The 18697-nt window shown below is 35.6% G+C and overlaps 1 protein-coding gene across 3 annotated transcripts in view; it reads left to right on the top strand.

Annotated features, from left to right (window-relative positions):
- ANGPT1 (angiopoietin 1) overlaps positions 1-18697 on the top strand; it is a 242046-nt gene that overhangs the window by 154840 nt on the left and 68509 nt on the right. For 2 of the 3 annotated variants that reach the window (XM_021688349.1, XM_021688347.1), the window contains 2 exons: positions 3606-3727; positions 16946-17175. In XM_021688349.1, coding sequence (XP_021544024.1) covers positions 3606-3727; positions 16946-17175 — 352 coding nt within the window. Of the gene's footprint in view, positions 1-3605; positions 3728-16945; positions 17179-18697 lie in introns of all 3 variants that reach the window. The other variant, XM_021688348.1, reaches the window with a different exon arrangement.

The following is an 18697-nucleotide window of genomic DNA, read 5'->3' as shown; positions in this document are numbered from 1 at the left end:
TTTCTTTCTTTCTTTCTTTCTTTCTTTCTTTCTTTCTTTCTTTCTTTCTTTCTTTCTTTCTTTCTTTCTTTGAGATGTGCTTTGGAATATGTTTAGGCTGAAGAATAAAATGCCTTTTATCATTTTAATGGAACACTTAGATTATTGCTAAGCAGCAAGTTTCATAGACACATGGCAAGAAAGTGGTCAGTTTATCATAGTCTCCTGTACAATTCTCTCAGTTCTTCAGTTTTTAAACTTCAGGCCTAGTTTAATACATCAGCGGAGAGAGAATTGAAATAAAGCAGCTATTTGGTCAAGGTGATGTGGAAAGAAGAGAAGGGGTTGACATTTGGGCTCAAAAGTGTCAGAGATGACCTGACACCTAGCCTGGACTAAATGAGATCTGGGATTTGTCTCCCTCCTTCTCCCACATTCAGATGCTGTTTTAGTTTTAGATTTTAGATTGTTATCACTGAAGTCCCATTTAGCATTCATGTGACCTGCTACCTTCTCTCTGACAATGACCCAGCTTGAAAAATAACTCACTGTCCATTGTGTAGCATATCATCCAGCAGATGATATAGCTCTGACTGCCAGTGTGCCAGACCCCACATTGAGCATTGGCAATTTGGAGGGCTCCAGATGGAAGTCCCGCCTCTGTGTAACTGACAACCTCATGGGGTAGAGAAACAGCACATGAATGAACAGACAGGATAATTTCCAATAGTAATGATTTTTTAAAGACAATACAACAGGATGACTTGATGGAGGATGGTGGGGAGTTATATTACAGACAGTGACCAGGAAGGGCCTCCCTAAGCAAGAATTGAGTAAGAAATCAGCCATGCATCTGGAAAGGTATGGGCAACTGCAAGTGCAAAGGCCCTGAGGTAGAAATGAATTTGGCATGTTGGGGTGACAAAAAGGAGGCCAGTGTGGTTAGAACAAAATAAACAAGGACAGGAGAGGCAGGATGAGATCTGAGAAGTAAGCAGAGTTCTGATCATGTAGGACCTTGTGGGCCAGGCTAAGAACTTTGGAATTTGTTCTGATTGCCAGGAGAAGCCGTTAGCATATTTAATATTGGCGGTGACATAATGTGATTTATATATTTATTTTTCTTAAGATTTATTTATTTGAGAGAGAGAGCATGAGCAGGGAGAGGGGCAGAGAGAAAGAATCTCAAGCAGACTCCCCCCTGAGTGGGGAGCCGAGGCAGGGCTCCATCTCACGACCCTGAGATCATGATCTGAGCGGAAGTCAAGCTGGACACTTAACCAGCTGAGTCACCCAGGAGCCCATGATTTATGTTTTTAAAAAGATCATTCTGGTATCATGTAGCAAACAGTTTGGAGGTAGGACAAAGTATAGAAAAATTAGGAGCTGTTATAGTTTCATTCTGTTCTCAGTGTTCTCTCATGTTCTTCTCAGACATGGAGAAGAACAGTTTTTGTTCTTTGTAAAATGAAAATTTTGGTATTTGAGAATCTCAGAAAGTGTGATGAGAGAGTGTGGTGAATAAGGGAGAAAATAGATTTTGTTTAACTACATATAATATGCCTGATTCAGTGAGGCAAAGTACCTTTCATTCATTCAATCAATACTGTCTTCTCTATGCCAAGCACTGTTCTCAGTGTCACCAAAAGATCAGATGCCTCATCCCCTATTTAATTATTTTATAAATTGTAATTCTAGTTAATAAACAGAAAACTTACCTGGACAAAAAGTATGTTTAACAGTTCAAATCACCTCTTGTGTATCCCCAGTCTTTACGCTCTCTACCATTTTGTCTTCTGGGCTACTCCTAATTCTGTCTTCAAATCCCAGTTCCTCTTGCTCCTGTTTTTCCTCAAATGAAGTGAGTCAGAATAGGAAAATATTTTTTAAAACTCTAAACCACTCCACACGTCTAAGTTATTGATTAGTAGTAGTAATGTTCCGAATGGCTTTCAGATCTTAATTTATGACAATTGTAAAAATGAATCTTAGAACCTTAGAACTTTTTTAAAGCACAAATGCCCCATCTCGCTATTCTCTCCCCCACTCTCTCACCCTCTGCCTCACACCCGCCTAGCAGGATTGGGACTTGAGTGAGGAGAATGGGATCAAGTCATACAAAAATAAATAATAATACATGTGCAGAAGCAGATCCTATCTTTATTTTAAGATTATGCTGTGTTCAACATGGATTATTTTCCACCAATTTTGATCTTTCAAAACGTTGCATTAAAATGTTATCTTTTTGACACCTCCTTAAATTTTGCAATTGAGGCAATTGCCTCTCTCATCTCACCCTAGCCCCTGTCCTGGTCCCTTGCAAATACATCCCTTTCCCCCACAACTTCTTATAACCCAAGTGAGCCCTAGTCATATCAGTGTGTTTTGAAAAAGTTATGTGCATCTGATATAATCCCAGGTTTCGACCTGCTGCAGAAAAGGGGGAAAGCTCTAATGATGTCATTTTTAGAGGTGGACCTCTAGATTGATATTGACTCTCCAGAAGGTTTTCCAGCTCCCTTTCAATAAGTAGTTCTAAGAAAAGTGTGGTGGTTATAAAAGTTTTCAAATGATGTAGGAAGGTTTTAAACCTAATTATCCTTTTTTCCTTGCCCTTTTTACCTCCCTTAAAGAAGAGCAGGGTTGGGGGTGGACAGAACAGAGACAGGGAGGAACAAAGACATTGGCACAGTTTGAAGGTATCTTCTAGGATTGCAGTGTATGATGTTTGCTTGGAGGATGGGTAGGTTTGGGTTCATGGCTCATAGACTCATTTATATTAAAGCCTGGCTAGCAACATGAGTCTTCATGATTCAAAATTAGTTGAACATTTATGGCTTCTAGAGCACCCAGTATAGCACAGTTGAAAGGGTAACTACAATCTGTCTTCAGTGCAATCTGGGTTCCTGGTCACTTCATTTCCTCAGATTAAGACCCAGGACAGTTTAACTAATGGTGTAGAGCATTAAAATTAGAGTCACGCTGTCTGGGTTCAAAACCCGGCTCTTCGCTTGGTTCCTTTGTGGATTTTGGCCTCTTTCTGAACCTCCGTTTCTTCATTTATAAAGTGATGGTAGCAATTCCTCCGTTAACATGTGCCCATGTCTATGAAATGATCTGGCTGGTGTGACCAAGTATGATAGGTGTTCAATGACCCTGTGGTCCTGAATCTGTCTAAACTATGTCAAGAGTTGTTTGCACATTTATAATTGGTTTTTGTAAGGTGAGGGATCAAAGTGAGCATATCTTACTTGCCTCTTAGTTATTAGTTATGTACAATATCTAAGACTTGTACTAATTCTTATCTCAGAAATAACATGTATATAATATCAATATTGGGGATATTTATATATAAAGTAGACTATCTTAGGGATTTAGGACATGAAAACTTAAATATGAAAATGGATTTAACAACTCAGTTTTCTCATTCAATTGCAACCTCAATCTCAAATGAATGTCATATTTAAGACACATTGCAAAGCATTAATTAGTAGAATGTAGGCCATTTAATTGATTATTCTGGAAGAAATACTATTTTAAAAGAAAACACAGCTAAATAAGAAAAACAAAAATTCTTTTCACTTTTTGTGATTAAAGTTTGAAATGTTTTTATCTTTTATCTTGAGGTACTAAATCAAACTTCTCGACTTGAAATACAACTGCTAGAGAATTCATTATCAACATACAAGCTAGAGAAGCAGCTTCTTCAACAGACAAATGAAATCCTAAAGATTCATGAGAAAAACAGGTGAGGATTATCATATTCCAAATATTTACATATGTACTTATTTTTATCCTTCACCTCTCTGTCAACTCTTAAAAGATTGAGGTGGTGTGCAAAAAAAAAGGAAATATAGAGACAATTTAATATAATACAAATAATACTATTGCTTACACTCTTGAAATACTTGCTTTTTATAACTTTTAGTACTAATTTATCAAATGTTTAGTTGTTCAAATCCCACCATAGCCACAAGAATTGTTTCTGTGACTAAATTCAGTGACACAAAATATTGACAATTTTCAGCAGAATGACATCTATAGCAATAGAGGAAAAAAAATCGTCTCTGAAATTCTGTAACTTGAATTGTCATTCTACCTGCCCTTAAGCTTGTACAAAGCTATGAGATTGTTGAATTCAGAGATCTTGCACAAGAGAGAAGCAAATTTTATTTTTCCCAGAAAATTACTTACCTATAAAGCTGATTCAAGAGTTGCTCACCATCCCCTTTCCCACATTTAAAGCCATTTACTCTGGATATAATAAATTTCTTTGCTTAGTTTTATAGATGTGTTTTATAAGCTATGAATCATCTCAGGTAAGTGAAATGGGACTTAGATATCTTGAGATGACGTATAGACTATATTATTTTGAAGTCATTGACATTCATGATGGCCAATTCAGTCAAAGCACTGACCTCTGTAGGACAAATACATGTATTGCTTATTAACTGACCCCTGGCCATTGGGATGGCTTGGAGAGGTTTCAGTTCTTATGCATTATATTGATTTAAAGACCATTGTGTTGCTAGAAACTAGTTAAATACCTTATGTCATTGGAACTAGAATTTCCACCATATTTCAAACCAGGAAGGCACCAAGAGGACGGCTAGTACTCTTACTTTATACATGAGGGAACAGACTCAGTAGAAGTGCGTGATTTTCCAAGGTCACACAACTTGCTAGTGGTAAACTGGGAATGTAATCCCGGCTTCTTTCTTCCTAGTCCTGCTCTTTGCACTGTAGCATGTGGTCTCTCAATACTACTATCTGCAACCTAAAAGGATTCCCCAACTTTACGCTGAAAGTGGCCCTTAATGACAGCAATTATAATGAAGCTTTTCCATGAAGAAGATAAACCTGGCTGTTGATTTAGAGTCTGAAAGGGGTCATGCATGCTCTCTGACTTGTATTTCTAAGTTTTACATTTATTTATCTTTGTACTGTGTCATAGGGTAAACTGTATAACTATAAATAAACTTGACAGGACTTGACCCTGAACTAGTTGCATAATGAAATGTTTTGGAATTGAAAATCCTGCTGAAAAGTACCATTTATCCCACTGCTGTTTCACAGTAACCAGACATACATGGAGCAGGTATACTTTATGTCAACCATCCCTTGGTTTTAGAGTCCCACCATGCTTTAACGTTGTTGCTAACAGTGAACATCTTTATGGTTACGTATTTCAAGATGCTATTGTGAAAACTTTGTCTAGGAATAAATAAGTAAAATATTGTCAACTTTACCTTATTTTTTAGGTTATTTGTTTTTATAATTACATAAATAACACGTTATTGGAGAAAAAGGAGAAAGTACACAAAATTAAAAATCACAGTCCTGTCACATTGAGAAAACTGCATGTGTCACTGTATATTATATATAAATATATTTTTTATGGAAAGCTGTGTCATCCTATCCAAGCTGTTTTGCAGCCTGCCTCCTTTGGAAATAGATCTGATTTCTCATGAATAAATATCCCTCTAATATCATTCTTAATAACTGCATAGTATTTCATTTTAAGGTGTAACCTAGGGTGGTTTCAATCTCTCACTAAGTATGTTACCAGGTATGATTTATCTTTTAAAAAGTTGTCAGCATGAATCTACATTCTTCAGTTCTTCCCCTGCTGATATGTGTGTTATCTCTAGGTCTGCATCTGACACTTGAGCTGTCAGGATACCATAAAAAAACGGAGGACTGAAAGGTCTCACTCTTAACTACAAAAACAAATGCTGTCCTTAAGCGTCACTTGTACTCAGCTCTCGAACTCTTTCTCTCTCTCTCTCCCCCTCCCCCTCCACCCGCTCCTGTCTCTGTCTCTCCTTCTCTTTCCCTCCTTCCTTCTCATATTCATTCCTTCTTTTGTTTTCTTTCTTCTCTTTAAAAAAATATATCCCCTCTACTTTATTTCCCAATCATTTTTGGTTTTTTGTTTTCCATCGTAATTCTTGATATGGAACCTAGTATCATTTCCTACTATGGAATTCTCACCATGACATTGTTTGTTTGTTTAAGGGAAATTGCTTAAAAGTTGCTCTCTCTGTTCCATCGGTAAAGCTGAGTGAAGGTTCACGCCCTCAAAAGAGCTCTGTCTGCTGCAGGTCAAGTGGAGGTGTCTCGTTCCTAATCCCAGCACATACATGCCTTCTGCTGATGATTTTTTTTTCCTTTATTAAGTTCTAATTTCTAAGGAAAATTCAGGTCTTTATATATACAAGTCACGACGCTGATTGCTAGTGATAATTTTTTCAGAGTTCTAACAATTCCTTTTGCCAGAAATGTAGGTATTTCACAATGACTTCAGGGATTTAGGTTTCAACTTGAAATTTATCTCTGTGCTCATGCTGACAAAAACTTACATGCATCTTTTACTCCTCCTTTGCACTCCTTTCTTTTTTGATGCTCAAGTGTAGCATTACTTCACCTGTGGTTCCTGGGGGTATTTTTCTATCAACGTGCTGTATCTCCTGACATTGCTGTGTCTCTGTAGTTATCTGTGTCTTCCTGTAGAAGGGTCCAATGTGTTTAAAGGAGTGTTGGTGGAACGTTTATTCTTAAACTAGGCATATTCTTCTGTGAACCACTTAGAAAAAAGTGTTTTACTTTATAAAAAACCAAGAATATCCTTCTGTGATGTACAGCATACTTTCCCTATTCTCTTTATTGTTATTGTTTATTTCCATATATGAAATGGAATTCAGGAACTCTGCCAAGCGCTTTCTAGAGCCACAAAGAAATACTCCCCCCCCACCACCCAATACCATTTCAGTGGACAGAAGGTCAAAGTCAAGCATGAAACTGTTTATATATATTCTTAAAGAAGTTTATTGATTATCCCTACCTATTCCTTAAACGAATCTTAATCCTCCAAATGTAGCAAGAAGCTATTTCTACATTTAGGCATCTCTGAAATGTAGGAACAACATGCCTTTAGTTGGCCAGGTCTGGTTTGGATCAGCTAATACACTTTGCAAGGGGGATTATCTAAATTAAGCTTTGCTTCCTCCCCATGGAATGTCAGGGGTTGTGTCTGGGTGTGTGACTTACCAGTTTTGAGTATGATGGGGCCTCAGCTGCCAAGTTGGTGAGCTGGCCCTTAGGAGGGTCCACCACTTCTTTGGCAGAACAAGGAGGAATATTTTATGGACAGGATTATACTACACAATCATGCTGAGAGGTCCTGCTGATTTACATCCTGACAAATTAAATGCATCACTTGTAGGGTTGAAAAAGGATTTTTGGCCTCATTAGATTCACTTCTTTATCCCTTAAATGGCCAAAGGCACAAAGCAAGAATAGGATTAGCAACATTTACTCTACTGTTTGTTTTCCTAACAATCTAGTGGGGGGTGACTCCCAAGAAGCTTCCAGTTTGCTTTCTTTAGGAAATGTTTTTTTTTTTTTTCTTTTGTTGAATGCCATCCTAATATCAAAATGGTTTTGTTTCTTACCTCAAGGAAACAGCATTTGCAAATACAAGATCAGTAATTGGCCCATGTAATTGAAATTATCAACCAAGATCCCAAGAAATGGGAAGCATTAATATTTACATTGCACATAGGGGGTTGGATCACAAAGTGGAACATGTAATTGTCAACTTTTATTGGATTCTTTGAGTATGTTTCCTGCCAGGTCAGTTCAAGACAATAGAAAAAAGGACAGGGACAGGGAAAGATGTCATAATGCAAATCCCTTGAGCTGCATCTTTTCACGTAAAATTTGGTGAACTGATCAGGTTCACCCATCTCTGACTTAACCCCAACTTTTCCCAAGGTGGGAGCACAGCCGGGTAAAAAAATATTCCAGAAGAAATTCTTCTGCCTCACCAGGGTATACAGGAAGGGAAGTGAGCATCTTGCATATACAAAGATGGAGCACTTGGGCTTTCCTGATACTTGTGTTGAACATGTAGAGTGAAGATTAGGCAAATTTTCAGTACCATTCAGAGTGAAGTGAAACTACCCATGTGATGGCCACTTCAACATAGTTTTATCAAAACTGTCTGCTACCTGCCTACCTAATATCAGGTGAACATCTATGCCAGGTGCTTTGCATGCATTACTGCTAATCCTCCAACTAATTCTGCAAAGTATCTATTAGTATTTCTATTTTATGTATAAAGAAAGTGAAGTTCACAAAGGTCAAGTTTACTTGTCCATGACCAAACAGCTAGTTTATGGCAAAATTAGGGCTCAAGTCCATAATGATTCTCTGTCTTAATTATTATAAAAATATTTTTCCAGCATGATGCATCCTCAAGATTAATTGATGTGGCTGTCAAGTTATCCTCTTTACACAAACAAATAGAAGTTTGAAGAAAGGAGTCAGCCAGTTGTTTTTGGCCTATTCCTATATAGATCATTATTTATTCCTGCTAATACTGGAGTAGGAAATATAAACTATTTATTTTACCTTGGGAATTCACTGAACTTATTTGACAAGCCTCATCTATCTTTTAGCTGGAGTTTATAGGAAGTTATTAAGTTAATTAATTTTAACTGATTGAAATATGTGTAATTTCAAGATACTAAATTATATCTTACAAATTACTGTAATGGCTTCTTAAAATATTGATTTTTAATACTTAAGTTGCCTAAAGAAATGAAAAGTTAAGTCACAGTCTTTAAATTAAAGTTCTTTTCCATTTGATAAGATCTTTACAAAATACTAAGGTAAAATCCTGCTAACTGCTAGCATTACATTAGGCTGAATTATGTTAGTTGTGTATAGTAGGGATCAATAAAAAGTTTTTAAATTTATATTACTCTATTCTATACCTTGAAAATGGAATACCTACAGACTGATTGAATAGAACATTTTTCTTCTTCTCATGTTTTTTAAAAATGAATTTAATGGCATATAGCATTTTTAAATTTCAGTTTCATTAATCTAGGGTTTTAGAGTGGAAGAGAATTCTGAATCAAACTGAAAATCCAAGGGTAATCTTAATTTTTTCCTTTCCCTGATTCCTCACAACTCACAGTGACTGTTGAGGCTGTCAGTTCCATCTCCTAAATATTTTTCTCCATCTGTCCTGTTCATTTTATTTCCACTGACTATGTCTTAGGTCAAACTCCCATTAATTCTTCTCAGCCATTGCAGTGACCTCTGTGCTTTAAGCCCCATGTCTTTCAAACTGATCATCCAGAGCTCTGCCAAAGTCTTCTTTCTAAAATGCAAGTCAGATTATTTTTCACTTTTGTTTAGGTCTCCAACACTAATTCAGCCGAACTTTTCAATCTCTCAAGAACATCTGCCTAATCCCCTCCTGGTTCTCTGTAACTAACTGAAGAAAGTTCAAGTTTTTTAGCGTTGAACACAGTCGGTGATCATTATAATCCTAATTTGGTAGCTCTACTTATACAAGTCTTATATTTTAGAAAATATGGTCTGATAGCTAAGAACATGAGCTCTGAAGCCAGAATGCCTAGGGTTTACTTTTCCTTTATCCTGCTATAACCAGCCCTACACATATTATTTGTGTGACTTTGGACAAGTTACTTAAACTCACTGTACTTTGGTTTCCTAATTTCTAACACTGGGGTGATGATAATAGTAGTGCATGGAGTTTATGTGAGGATTAATTGGATTAATGCATGCAAAGCTCTGAGAACAGTGCCTGACACACGTAACAAGTGTTTAATCATGCTAGTTGTTTACTGAAGTTGCTTACTGTTGTTTACTGTTTACTGTTTACTGAAGACTTGATGTTATTTCAGACATTTTTGACGTTTGACTTGTCTGAAATGTTCTGTAGTTCTTTATTCAACTGAGAAACTCCCGTTCACCCTTCAAAACTCTGTGTAGATGTTAACCTAAGAATCTTTCTCTGACTCTGCCCAATAGATTTGGTCATTACAACTTATATGATAACACTCTACATTGTTTTCCCCCATTATTTTACTTATCCCATCACATTGTAATATGTGTGTGTGTGTGCTCGTGTGTGTGTATCTATTTTATCTATTTCCCTACTATTGGGCTGTGACCTTCTGGAACACAGAGACTGTGTTTTATTTATCTTTGTCTTCATGCTCCCAGGCACAATTCTCTACACATTGTATATATAGTATTAAGTGCTTTTTGAACATTGAATGAATGATGAACTGGCAAATGTCCCAGGAGCTCTATCGCAACAAGTGTCATTTATATCTCCCTACACACACACACACACAACTAAAAAATATTTTTTAATGGAAAACACAAACCACATAGTTTACATGAAATATTGTAAATATATTAATTGTTCTTAACATAAATACAACAGAGATGGTGTTTACACTGCTATTCTGCATCCCCAAAAGCACACTGCATGGCTCCCAAGGTTATCAGTTCACATTTTGAATTTCACTAATTCAGCCCAATCTTTAAATTTCTAGATAACATCTTCCCAAACCATTCTAGACTCATGACTATCTAACACATCTCTCTGATTAATAAAAAAGTAACGCAAACTTGATCTAAACATTAAATTATGTAGAAGTGCATACAGTTGAAGGACAAAGTCTTCTTAATTCCATACTCCTCCACCACCACCACCCCCTGCAGAGAATCATCATTAACAGATTAAGTTTAGTGCTTATTCTTCCAGACTTTTTCTATGAGTATACTAAGACATACATCTGTGTTGAGTGTGAATATTTGTTGTGTTTACACAGACACACACTAATATCCAATCACACACATGTATAAATACATTTATATATAATGAATGCATATGTGTATAGATTATAACTATTCTTTACATGTTGGGTTTATTTCTAATTCATAAAAATTTATCATGGATATTTTAAACATGTAATTATATACACATATCACTCATTCCTAGGTATAGGTAGACTATAATTTACAATTTATTAGAATTTTATGTGATTATTTAAGTTTTCATACATATTGACAAATTATCTCCGAATTTTATATTTCTCCCCAAGTGTATATGGCTTTCTAATTTCCCCAAACCTTGCTAACCATTTTATTAATGTTGTCTACTTGAAAAGTTAGGTTGTACATCTTTTCATTTTATTGACCATTTGCATTTCTTCTTCTGTGACTAGCCTATTCATGTGTGTTTCTCATCTTTCTATTACATTGTTTATCTTTGTTTTATTAACTCATATGTGCTCTTCAATGGACATTAAAACTTTGTCATATATGCTGCAGATATGTTTCTGTAGTTTGTCATTTATTGTGCAATTTTTTGTAGAAGTACTAGGTTTTTATATTTTGAAGTGTATCTGTTTGTTTTTTTCTTGCTTTCTGGCTCCCATAACATATTTAGTTTATTCTTATTTACCCAAACTATTTAAAAAAGTATTTGCCAATGTTTACTTGTAGTAATCTATGCTTCTGCTCCACATTTAAATTACAAAAATATTTAGCTATAAATTTTAGATTTGCTATGTTCAAGTTAGAAATTTAAAGTATAAATGTAACCTGAAGTTACTATACCCTTGTTTGAAGGGGGAAAAAAATCAATCTTTAAAACCCATATTTGCAACACATGTTGACACCTTACATATTAAAAATAATTAAAAAATGGAAACATCTGTAAGCAGTTTCAGACAGATAAAATTGAGAAGGTTTCTATATTTTCAACATCTTCCTCTTGTTTAAGGGCCATCTTTGCACACATATTGCTTAGGAAACTGTCACCACTGTGAATTCATTGGCTGCTATGTTAAGAACTCTATTGTGGGAAACAATTTGAAAGGGGAAGCTTTTTCTGTGAAAGTTTCAAGATGTGTTCAATGATCTGAAATATTTCCAATAAGATATGTTTGAGGAGGCAGACTGTGAAAATGGAAAGAAGTCAACCAAAAACTTCAAATAAGGTTTTGTATATACTCAATTAGAACCTTTTACTGAAGTTCAAGGCCTAGATTATTTTGTTTATTTTATTCTTCATTAAAGTGCACCTCTGCTTCAAACTAGAAGTTAAGTGCCAAAATTTTATGCATGTCTCTTCTCAGAGTGTTTCCAGAAAGATGGGAAACAGGAAGTATTCAGAATCCTGTGAGAAATACTGTCTTCAGATTTCTAACTCCATTTGTATAGATTGAGGTACACAGTTTCATAAATTGTTGTTCCATGGTACACGAATCCTAAAAGATACATCATGATAAAAACTGTTTCTTTAATCTAAACTTCCCAAAGACTTGAGAGTGGGACTCATACACCTGATAAAAATATACAGAATGCACTCTAGAAAACAGTGCACTGGAGTTTGGAATCGGCATCCACATTTTGGATTATGCATTTAAGTCTAAGCTAAACTTATTGCTGCAGGACAACATCAGGGAAAATATAACTATGTTGCCTATCTAATTTTAGGATGCTGGAGCTGTAATGTTATCCTTCAGATCAACCTTTACTTGTAGTTCTCTGTATCTAGCTGAGGTAGCCTCTCCCAACTGATCTGGATAGGGAAAATGGAAGAGAACCAATAAAAGACTCCAGGAAAAAATGGGATAAAATTACATTTAATGACAGAGGGGTTAAGGCAGAGTGGTGCTTAAGAAAATCTTAATTCAGATAAAAAAAAAACTGGCTTGACAAAGAAACTGTTTTTATAATGTAAAAGATCAATAGGCTAAAATATTGTGAAAGACAAGCTCCCAGAATAACCAGATGGAGAGTGACAATTACTAAGGAGATGTTAAAGTGATTCCTTGCTTCCTAACAATATATAAATGGGTAGAAGAAATAAGTAGAAGATATTAAATCAAAGAGACACTCTCATGCTAGTTTTCATAGCACTGGGATGTCATGGGCACATTTCTAGTCTGACAAGTTAGAAGACATGACTTTTTATCTTGGTTCTGACACAATTAGTGCATGATTTTTGGACAAGATACTTAGATTCTTATTAACTGGGGCTTGTGATATCTACCCAGTCTGTATTTCTATATTGCTTTAAGAAAGAAAGGAGATAAGGGCTTTAAAGGACTACACAATTATAATGGTATATTACAACAATGTGATTAATAGAGATAGCATGTGAATTTTTTCTGGCAAGAAAGTTTTGGATTCAAACCAGTTTGGAGTAATGAGAAGGGCTGACTTGCCAAGTAGATAATAACCAATGGATGAGAAGTATCTAAGGAAAGAGAATAGTTTTTGTTTTGTTTTTTTTTTAAACCAAATATGAAGAGAAGATCGAAGTAAGGGATGAGCAGTGTTGAAGAAAATGGAAGGGCCGAGAAGAGATCAGTCCTGCCCAAAAAAGTCTAAAAAGTTACGATTAATATAACGGATATACCTAATAAATTTAATAGATAATTACTATAATATAAAAGTTATTAAAGGAACTCCAAGTGAAGAAATGAGATGAGAAAATGACTGGAAGAGATAGTTAACTGGCAAGACTTGCCATTTGGGAAACGGTGTGACATGTTTCCATTTTGCCGATAGTTTTTGTGCATATTATTTTTTCTTGAATATATTTTATTCCAAACCCTGTGAGGTGTCTGTGATGCAGAGCATGGTTCTTACTTCTGTGGGCAGTCCCTTCTTTACTTTGCATAAATATCTATTTTAAGATGACAGGCTATCTGGATTTCTTTTGATACGTGGTAGTCACGTGCATTAAATGTTGTTCAGTGAACTATGAAAATTAATGTTCTTTTCATCATGTTAAGTGCATATTCCTTTTACTCAGGAAATGCAGGCCTTTTCTTCCATAAGCCAGTGCCAAGTTGTTTTCTTTGACATCAGGGAATACTTTGATCAACTTTAAATTCTCAGCTCTTTCCAAATTATCCTGAAAACCAAAACAAACAAACAAGCAAAATTCCTTTATTGACATCTCAGGTAGTAGCCATCTTTAAGTATATACTCTCTTGAGTAGGGAGTGTATCAAAAGAAGTGGCGAAACATTGATTTAAAAAAAAATTTTTAAACAGCGCTGTATCTGAAACAAAAGTTTGTTACAGCTGCTATTGTTTTATTTGAGGTATTCTCTCTAAAAATAAATCCTTAGAGTAGGAATGGTATCATTTTCTATTTTACATAGTACTGAGAACACTATTGGCACTTAGCAAGTAATAAATACAAGTTATAGCTATCGCATGATATTTTCTAAGCCAGAATGTTACCTACTGATTAGGAAAACTGAAAGGCCAATGCTCATCTTTTTGTAGGAACAAAATGGTAATTCAGATTTTTATTCAGTATTATATGACTGTATCATCCAAATTTTGATCTTTACATTATTGTTATCATTTTAACAGCTAATTCTAAGGTTTCTTGGTAGTATACTGTAACTCTTGCGACTTTAAAAGACAATTTTTTTGTAAGTTAACTGACTTTACATTATGGGCATCTTGCATCTGATCCTTAGGAGGAAAACAAAAAATTAAAAAGTAAACTGAGAATGAGCTAAGGCATCAGTTGTGGTTAATTCTCAGATCTGAAGGCCAAAGATTACGAGACACAGAGACAACGTGCTTTGACTCCATAGCAAATGCACTAATCACTTAACCAGTGGTTGGATAAACTTTTTAACCAATAGAGAAGGGTTTTTTGTTTGTTTGTTTTATTTAGTTTATTTTTTAACCTCTAACTTCAGCAGCAAATTATTGACACAGAAGAAAACACTAAAAGACTGTGAATCGTAACTACTCTTTACAGATGTTTCTTTTATCTTACCTGACTTCCTTGCCTAAGGTTTTCATTTCCAAAAGATGTCTTCAAAATACAGATGGCCATCACAAATTTCCCTAATCACTATACCCAGGTTCTATCCAAATTGAGTTTGCTTAACAATCAGGGTAGCGCTTCTTTCACTACTGGTGTCCCATGGAATGAGAGCAACCCAAAATAGAGGTGTGGTTTCTCTTATCTTGCACAAGTCACAGAGGTGCCCCTGACAGGTCTCAGTGGAAATTTTCGTATGTGAATCTAGACATGCTACCCAAGGTGTTGTAAATTAGTAAGGTAACATGAATAGAAGCATCCCAGTGTTTTTCAGGCGTGGCTCAACAGGCAACTTTCCTGCCATATTCTGAGCCACAGTTTCTTGAGACAGGTTGGTTGGCAAAGATCCAGAATGCTCATGAGCAGTTCTCTACACACTTCTTAATCTGTGTAAAGGACAATCAGATATTCTAGCTCGTCCCCCAGTACATCAAGTAGGAAAATTTGGCTCTTCTAACATGCTCTATTTTATGATTTAAGTATTAAATTTAAAAAATTCCCGGGAGTCCCCTTTTTGCAAACTTATAGGAGTGATTCAGTGCTATATTTCTCCAAGGTAAATTAAGTGCCCAGTCTGGTATGTTACATTTGAATAACACCTTGTAAACTAAGGACTGGTTGAACCTTCTGAAAATGGAACTGAGGAAACTGAATCAGGCTTTCCTCTGAGGAATCTTAGTATATTATACACCCTATAAAATACAAATACTTTTTATTTACAGTCAGTTGCTAGGATCCAAGAGTGCTTCTGCATTCCCTATCATTTTTAATGTGCAATATGCAGAGGGAGTATCTTCTGAAGAGTTCTGAGAGAAGGAAGGTTCTCAGTTGAAGATTACATCACCCTGAGCAAAATCCCATGTCTTTGTGTAAGACCACGCCACCAGTCTGTGGTCTTCCTGTGCAGAACCATCTATGCAGTGATTTGGGAACTGGTGGTGCTTTTAGGCCTCATTCTGAAACTTAGGTTGAGAGACAAAGTAAGCTGTGGTTATGATACAGGACCAACCATCAGAAATCCCAAGAAATCTAATTCACTGAGATTTTGCATAGCTTACTTTCTGGTCCTGTGGGTTCTGCATCAATATACTATTAACTGACCCCACAGAACTATTGTGAAATTTAATCACTGTTAATGTTTTGAGAATCCCAAATGAATGCAACATAAATTAAAAAAATAGTTTCTATATTTTGTTTGTATTTTTCCTGGACTATTCTATCAGCTTCTTATTGGACCTATTTCCTTAATGAAAGTTATACTATAACTTTTACAGACTAAAATTCTTTGGGTCCAAGTCAGCTACCTTGGATATGAGATGTACCCCAGGAAATAAATTATATTTAGGAAATAAATATTGCTCTGACAACAAATGGTCTAATAATTCTTTACTTGATATGTTATATATGTAACTCCTATAATTAATGTGTATTAAATATTTATACAAACAACATGTATATTAGAATGTTATATGTGTATATATTTTGAAAAAATTTTATTATGTTAATCACCATACATTACATCATTAGTTTTTGGTGTAGCGTTCCATGATTCATTGTTTGCATATAACACCCAGTGCTCCCTTCAATACATGCCCTCTTTAATACCCATCACCAGGCTAACCCATCCCCCAGCCCCCTCCCCTCTAGAACCCTCAGTTTGTTTCTCAGAGTCCATAGTCTCTCATGGTTTCTCTCCCCCTCTGATGCCCCCCCCTTCATTTTACCCTTCCTACTATCTTCTTCTTTTTTTTAACATATAATGTATTATTTGTTCCAATAATTAAATTTGTTTCAGAGGTACAGGTCTGTGATTCAACAGTCTTACACAATTCACAGCACTCACCATAGCACATACCCTCCCCAGTGTCTATTCACCCAGCCACCCCATCCCTCCCACCCCCCACCACTCCAGCAACCCTCAGTTTGTTTCCTGAGATTAAGGATTCCTCATATCAGTGAGATCATATGATACATGTCTTTCTCTGATTGACTTATTTCGCTCAGCATAATACCCTCCAATTCCATCCATGTCATTGCAAATGGCAAGATCTCATTCCTTTTGATGGCTGCATAATATTCCATTGTATATATATATACCACATCTTCTTTATCCATTCATCTGTGTATATTCTGAGACTGTCACTTACAAAATATTTCCATAGTGACATACCTAACTAAAATTTCTAACTTTAAATAAACTCAGGATCTAGTTGAGTCATATATTTTTGTATAGCATTTTTAAAATAATCTTGTCTTTATTTCCTTGCAGTTTATTAGAACATAAAATCTTAGAAATGGAGGGAAAGCACAAGGAAGAGTTGGACACCTTAAAAGAAGAGAGAGAGAATCTTCAAGTCTTGGTTACTCGTCAAACGTATATAATCCAGGAACTGGAGAAACAATTGAACAGAGCCACCACCAATAATAGTGTCCTTCAGAAGCAGCAGCTGGAGCTGATGGACACAGTGCATAACCTCATCAACCTTTGCACTAAAGAAGGTGGTAAGAATTTCTTCAATTTGGTATAGTAGATATTTTATTTAACATGGAGCAAGTAAATATTCAGTACAACTTTCTATATTGTATTGATTGCTGTATAAAAGCAGCAAAATAACTCTATTCTTAGAAGCATTGCATGAAGTTTGTACTCACAATTTTCTCATGTTTTTAACATCAGAGAATGTACTCATAAGCTTGAATTTGTGAATTCGCAGTATCATTCTAAAAGAACTTTCTAGTTTCTTCTCTCTTGCTTGCTCTTTTTAGCCTTAGATAAAACCTGAGATACTGTCCTGGATAAACATTTGATGTTATGGTGCTAGACACTTAAATACAGAAGACAGAAATTAGCCAATGTTAAAGATTAATTCAGAGTCCTGGGAGAGTTTCAGGAAGATTCCCATTTTAAAACTAGTATTAATTATTTCTTTTGTAGAGGGGGGAGAAGGAAGAGCTGCTTATTGGGAGATATAGAAGCTCCCAATAACTATTATGAAGGAGAAAGAATCTTTGTTATTAAAAGTCTTTATTAAGATCACTTATGTTTAGTCCTGTGTAGAGAAGCCCTAACCAGGGCATCAAGCATATTTATTCTGGGCTGTCTTTGTGACAGTGGAAATATATATATATTTTAAATCCTGGTACAGTTAACATACAGTGTTATATTAGTTTCAGGTGTTGGAAATACAAATTTTTAATATGACTAGAATATCTGGAGCCACTTAACCATTGAAAATATTGTAGGCTATGTCTCTTTAGAAGATATCTATCCATCTGCCCATCCCCACCCAATAATTATTGAATGAGTGCCTCTGTGAACGCTTGTCCACGTCAGACAGATCCTTTCCCTAGTCTCAGGAGAGCTCTTCAAAGTTTGGAGCTTAAAGTCATCTTCTGTAGTTCTGCTCGCTAATCAGCCTTTCTCTGAGTGAAGATGCGATGAATCGTAAATAGTGATGAGTGAAAGAAAACACCAATTACATCTGAAAGTTATGGTTGTCACTAAGCTGTGGCTTATGTGACCATTCATGCGGTGGTTCCATGTGCATATGCAATATACATACCACAGAGGGTTCTTTAATAGTGGACTTGAGCTATATGAAAAATAAGCTCAATTCCATACTTTCATGTATAGATATGAATATAAATGATAATTCCATATGAAGTGATCTTGTTTTAAAGACATTTCACATTTTTCTATTACACTCCATTACCTTGAGTTTTATCTCCTTTAGATAGTCTAAACAAGTCCTTAATATACTTTGTAAAGAATATTTTTTAAACAATAAGTTCCCAGAGCTCCATTTGGGTGTGCTAAGAAATGTGATTGGGAAGGAAAAAACCTGCTAATCAGTCAGCGCCTGCCAAAACCTTCGGTTAGAGTCCACTGGAAGGAAAGCTTGGTATGATTTTGCCAGAGAATTTTAATGGAGCTCATGAGTATTTAGAAATTAAGTATTAATATGAGACATATCTATTCTCATATTGAACTTAATACATTAGGGGGAACATTGAAAACATA

Source organism: Neomonachus schauinslandi, chromosome 4, assembly GCF_002201575.2.
Source record: "Neomonachus schauinslandi chromosome 4, ASM220157v2, whole genome shotgun sequence".
Lineage (NCBI taxonomy): Eukaryota > Metazoa > Chordata > Mammalia > Carnivora > Phocidae > Neomonachus > Neomonachus schauinslandi.
This window is presented reverse-complemented; position numbering and strand designations above follow the sequence as displayed.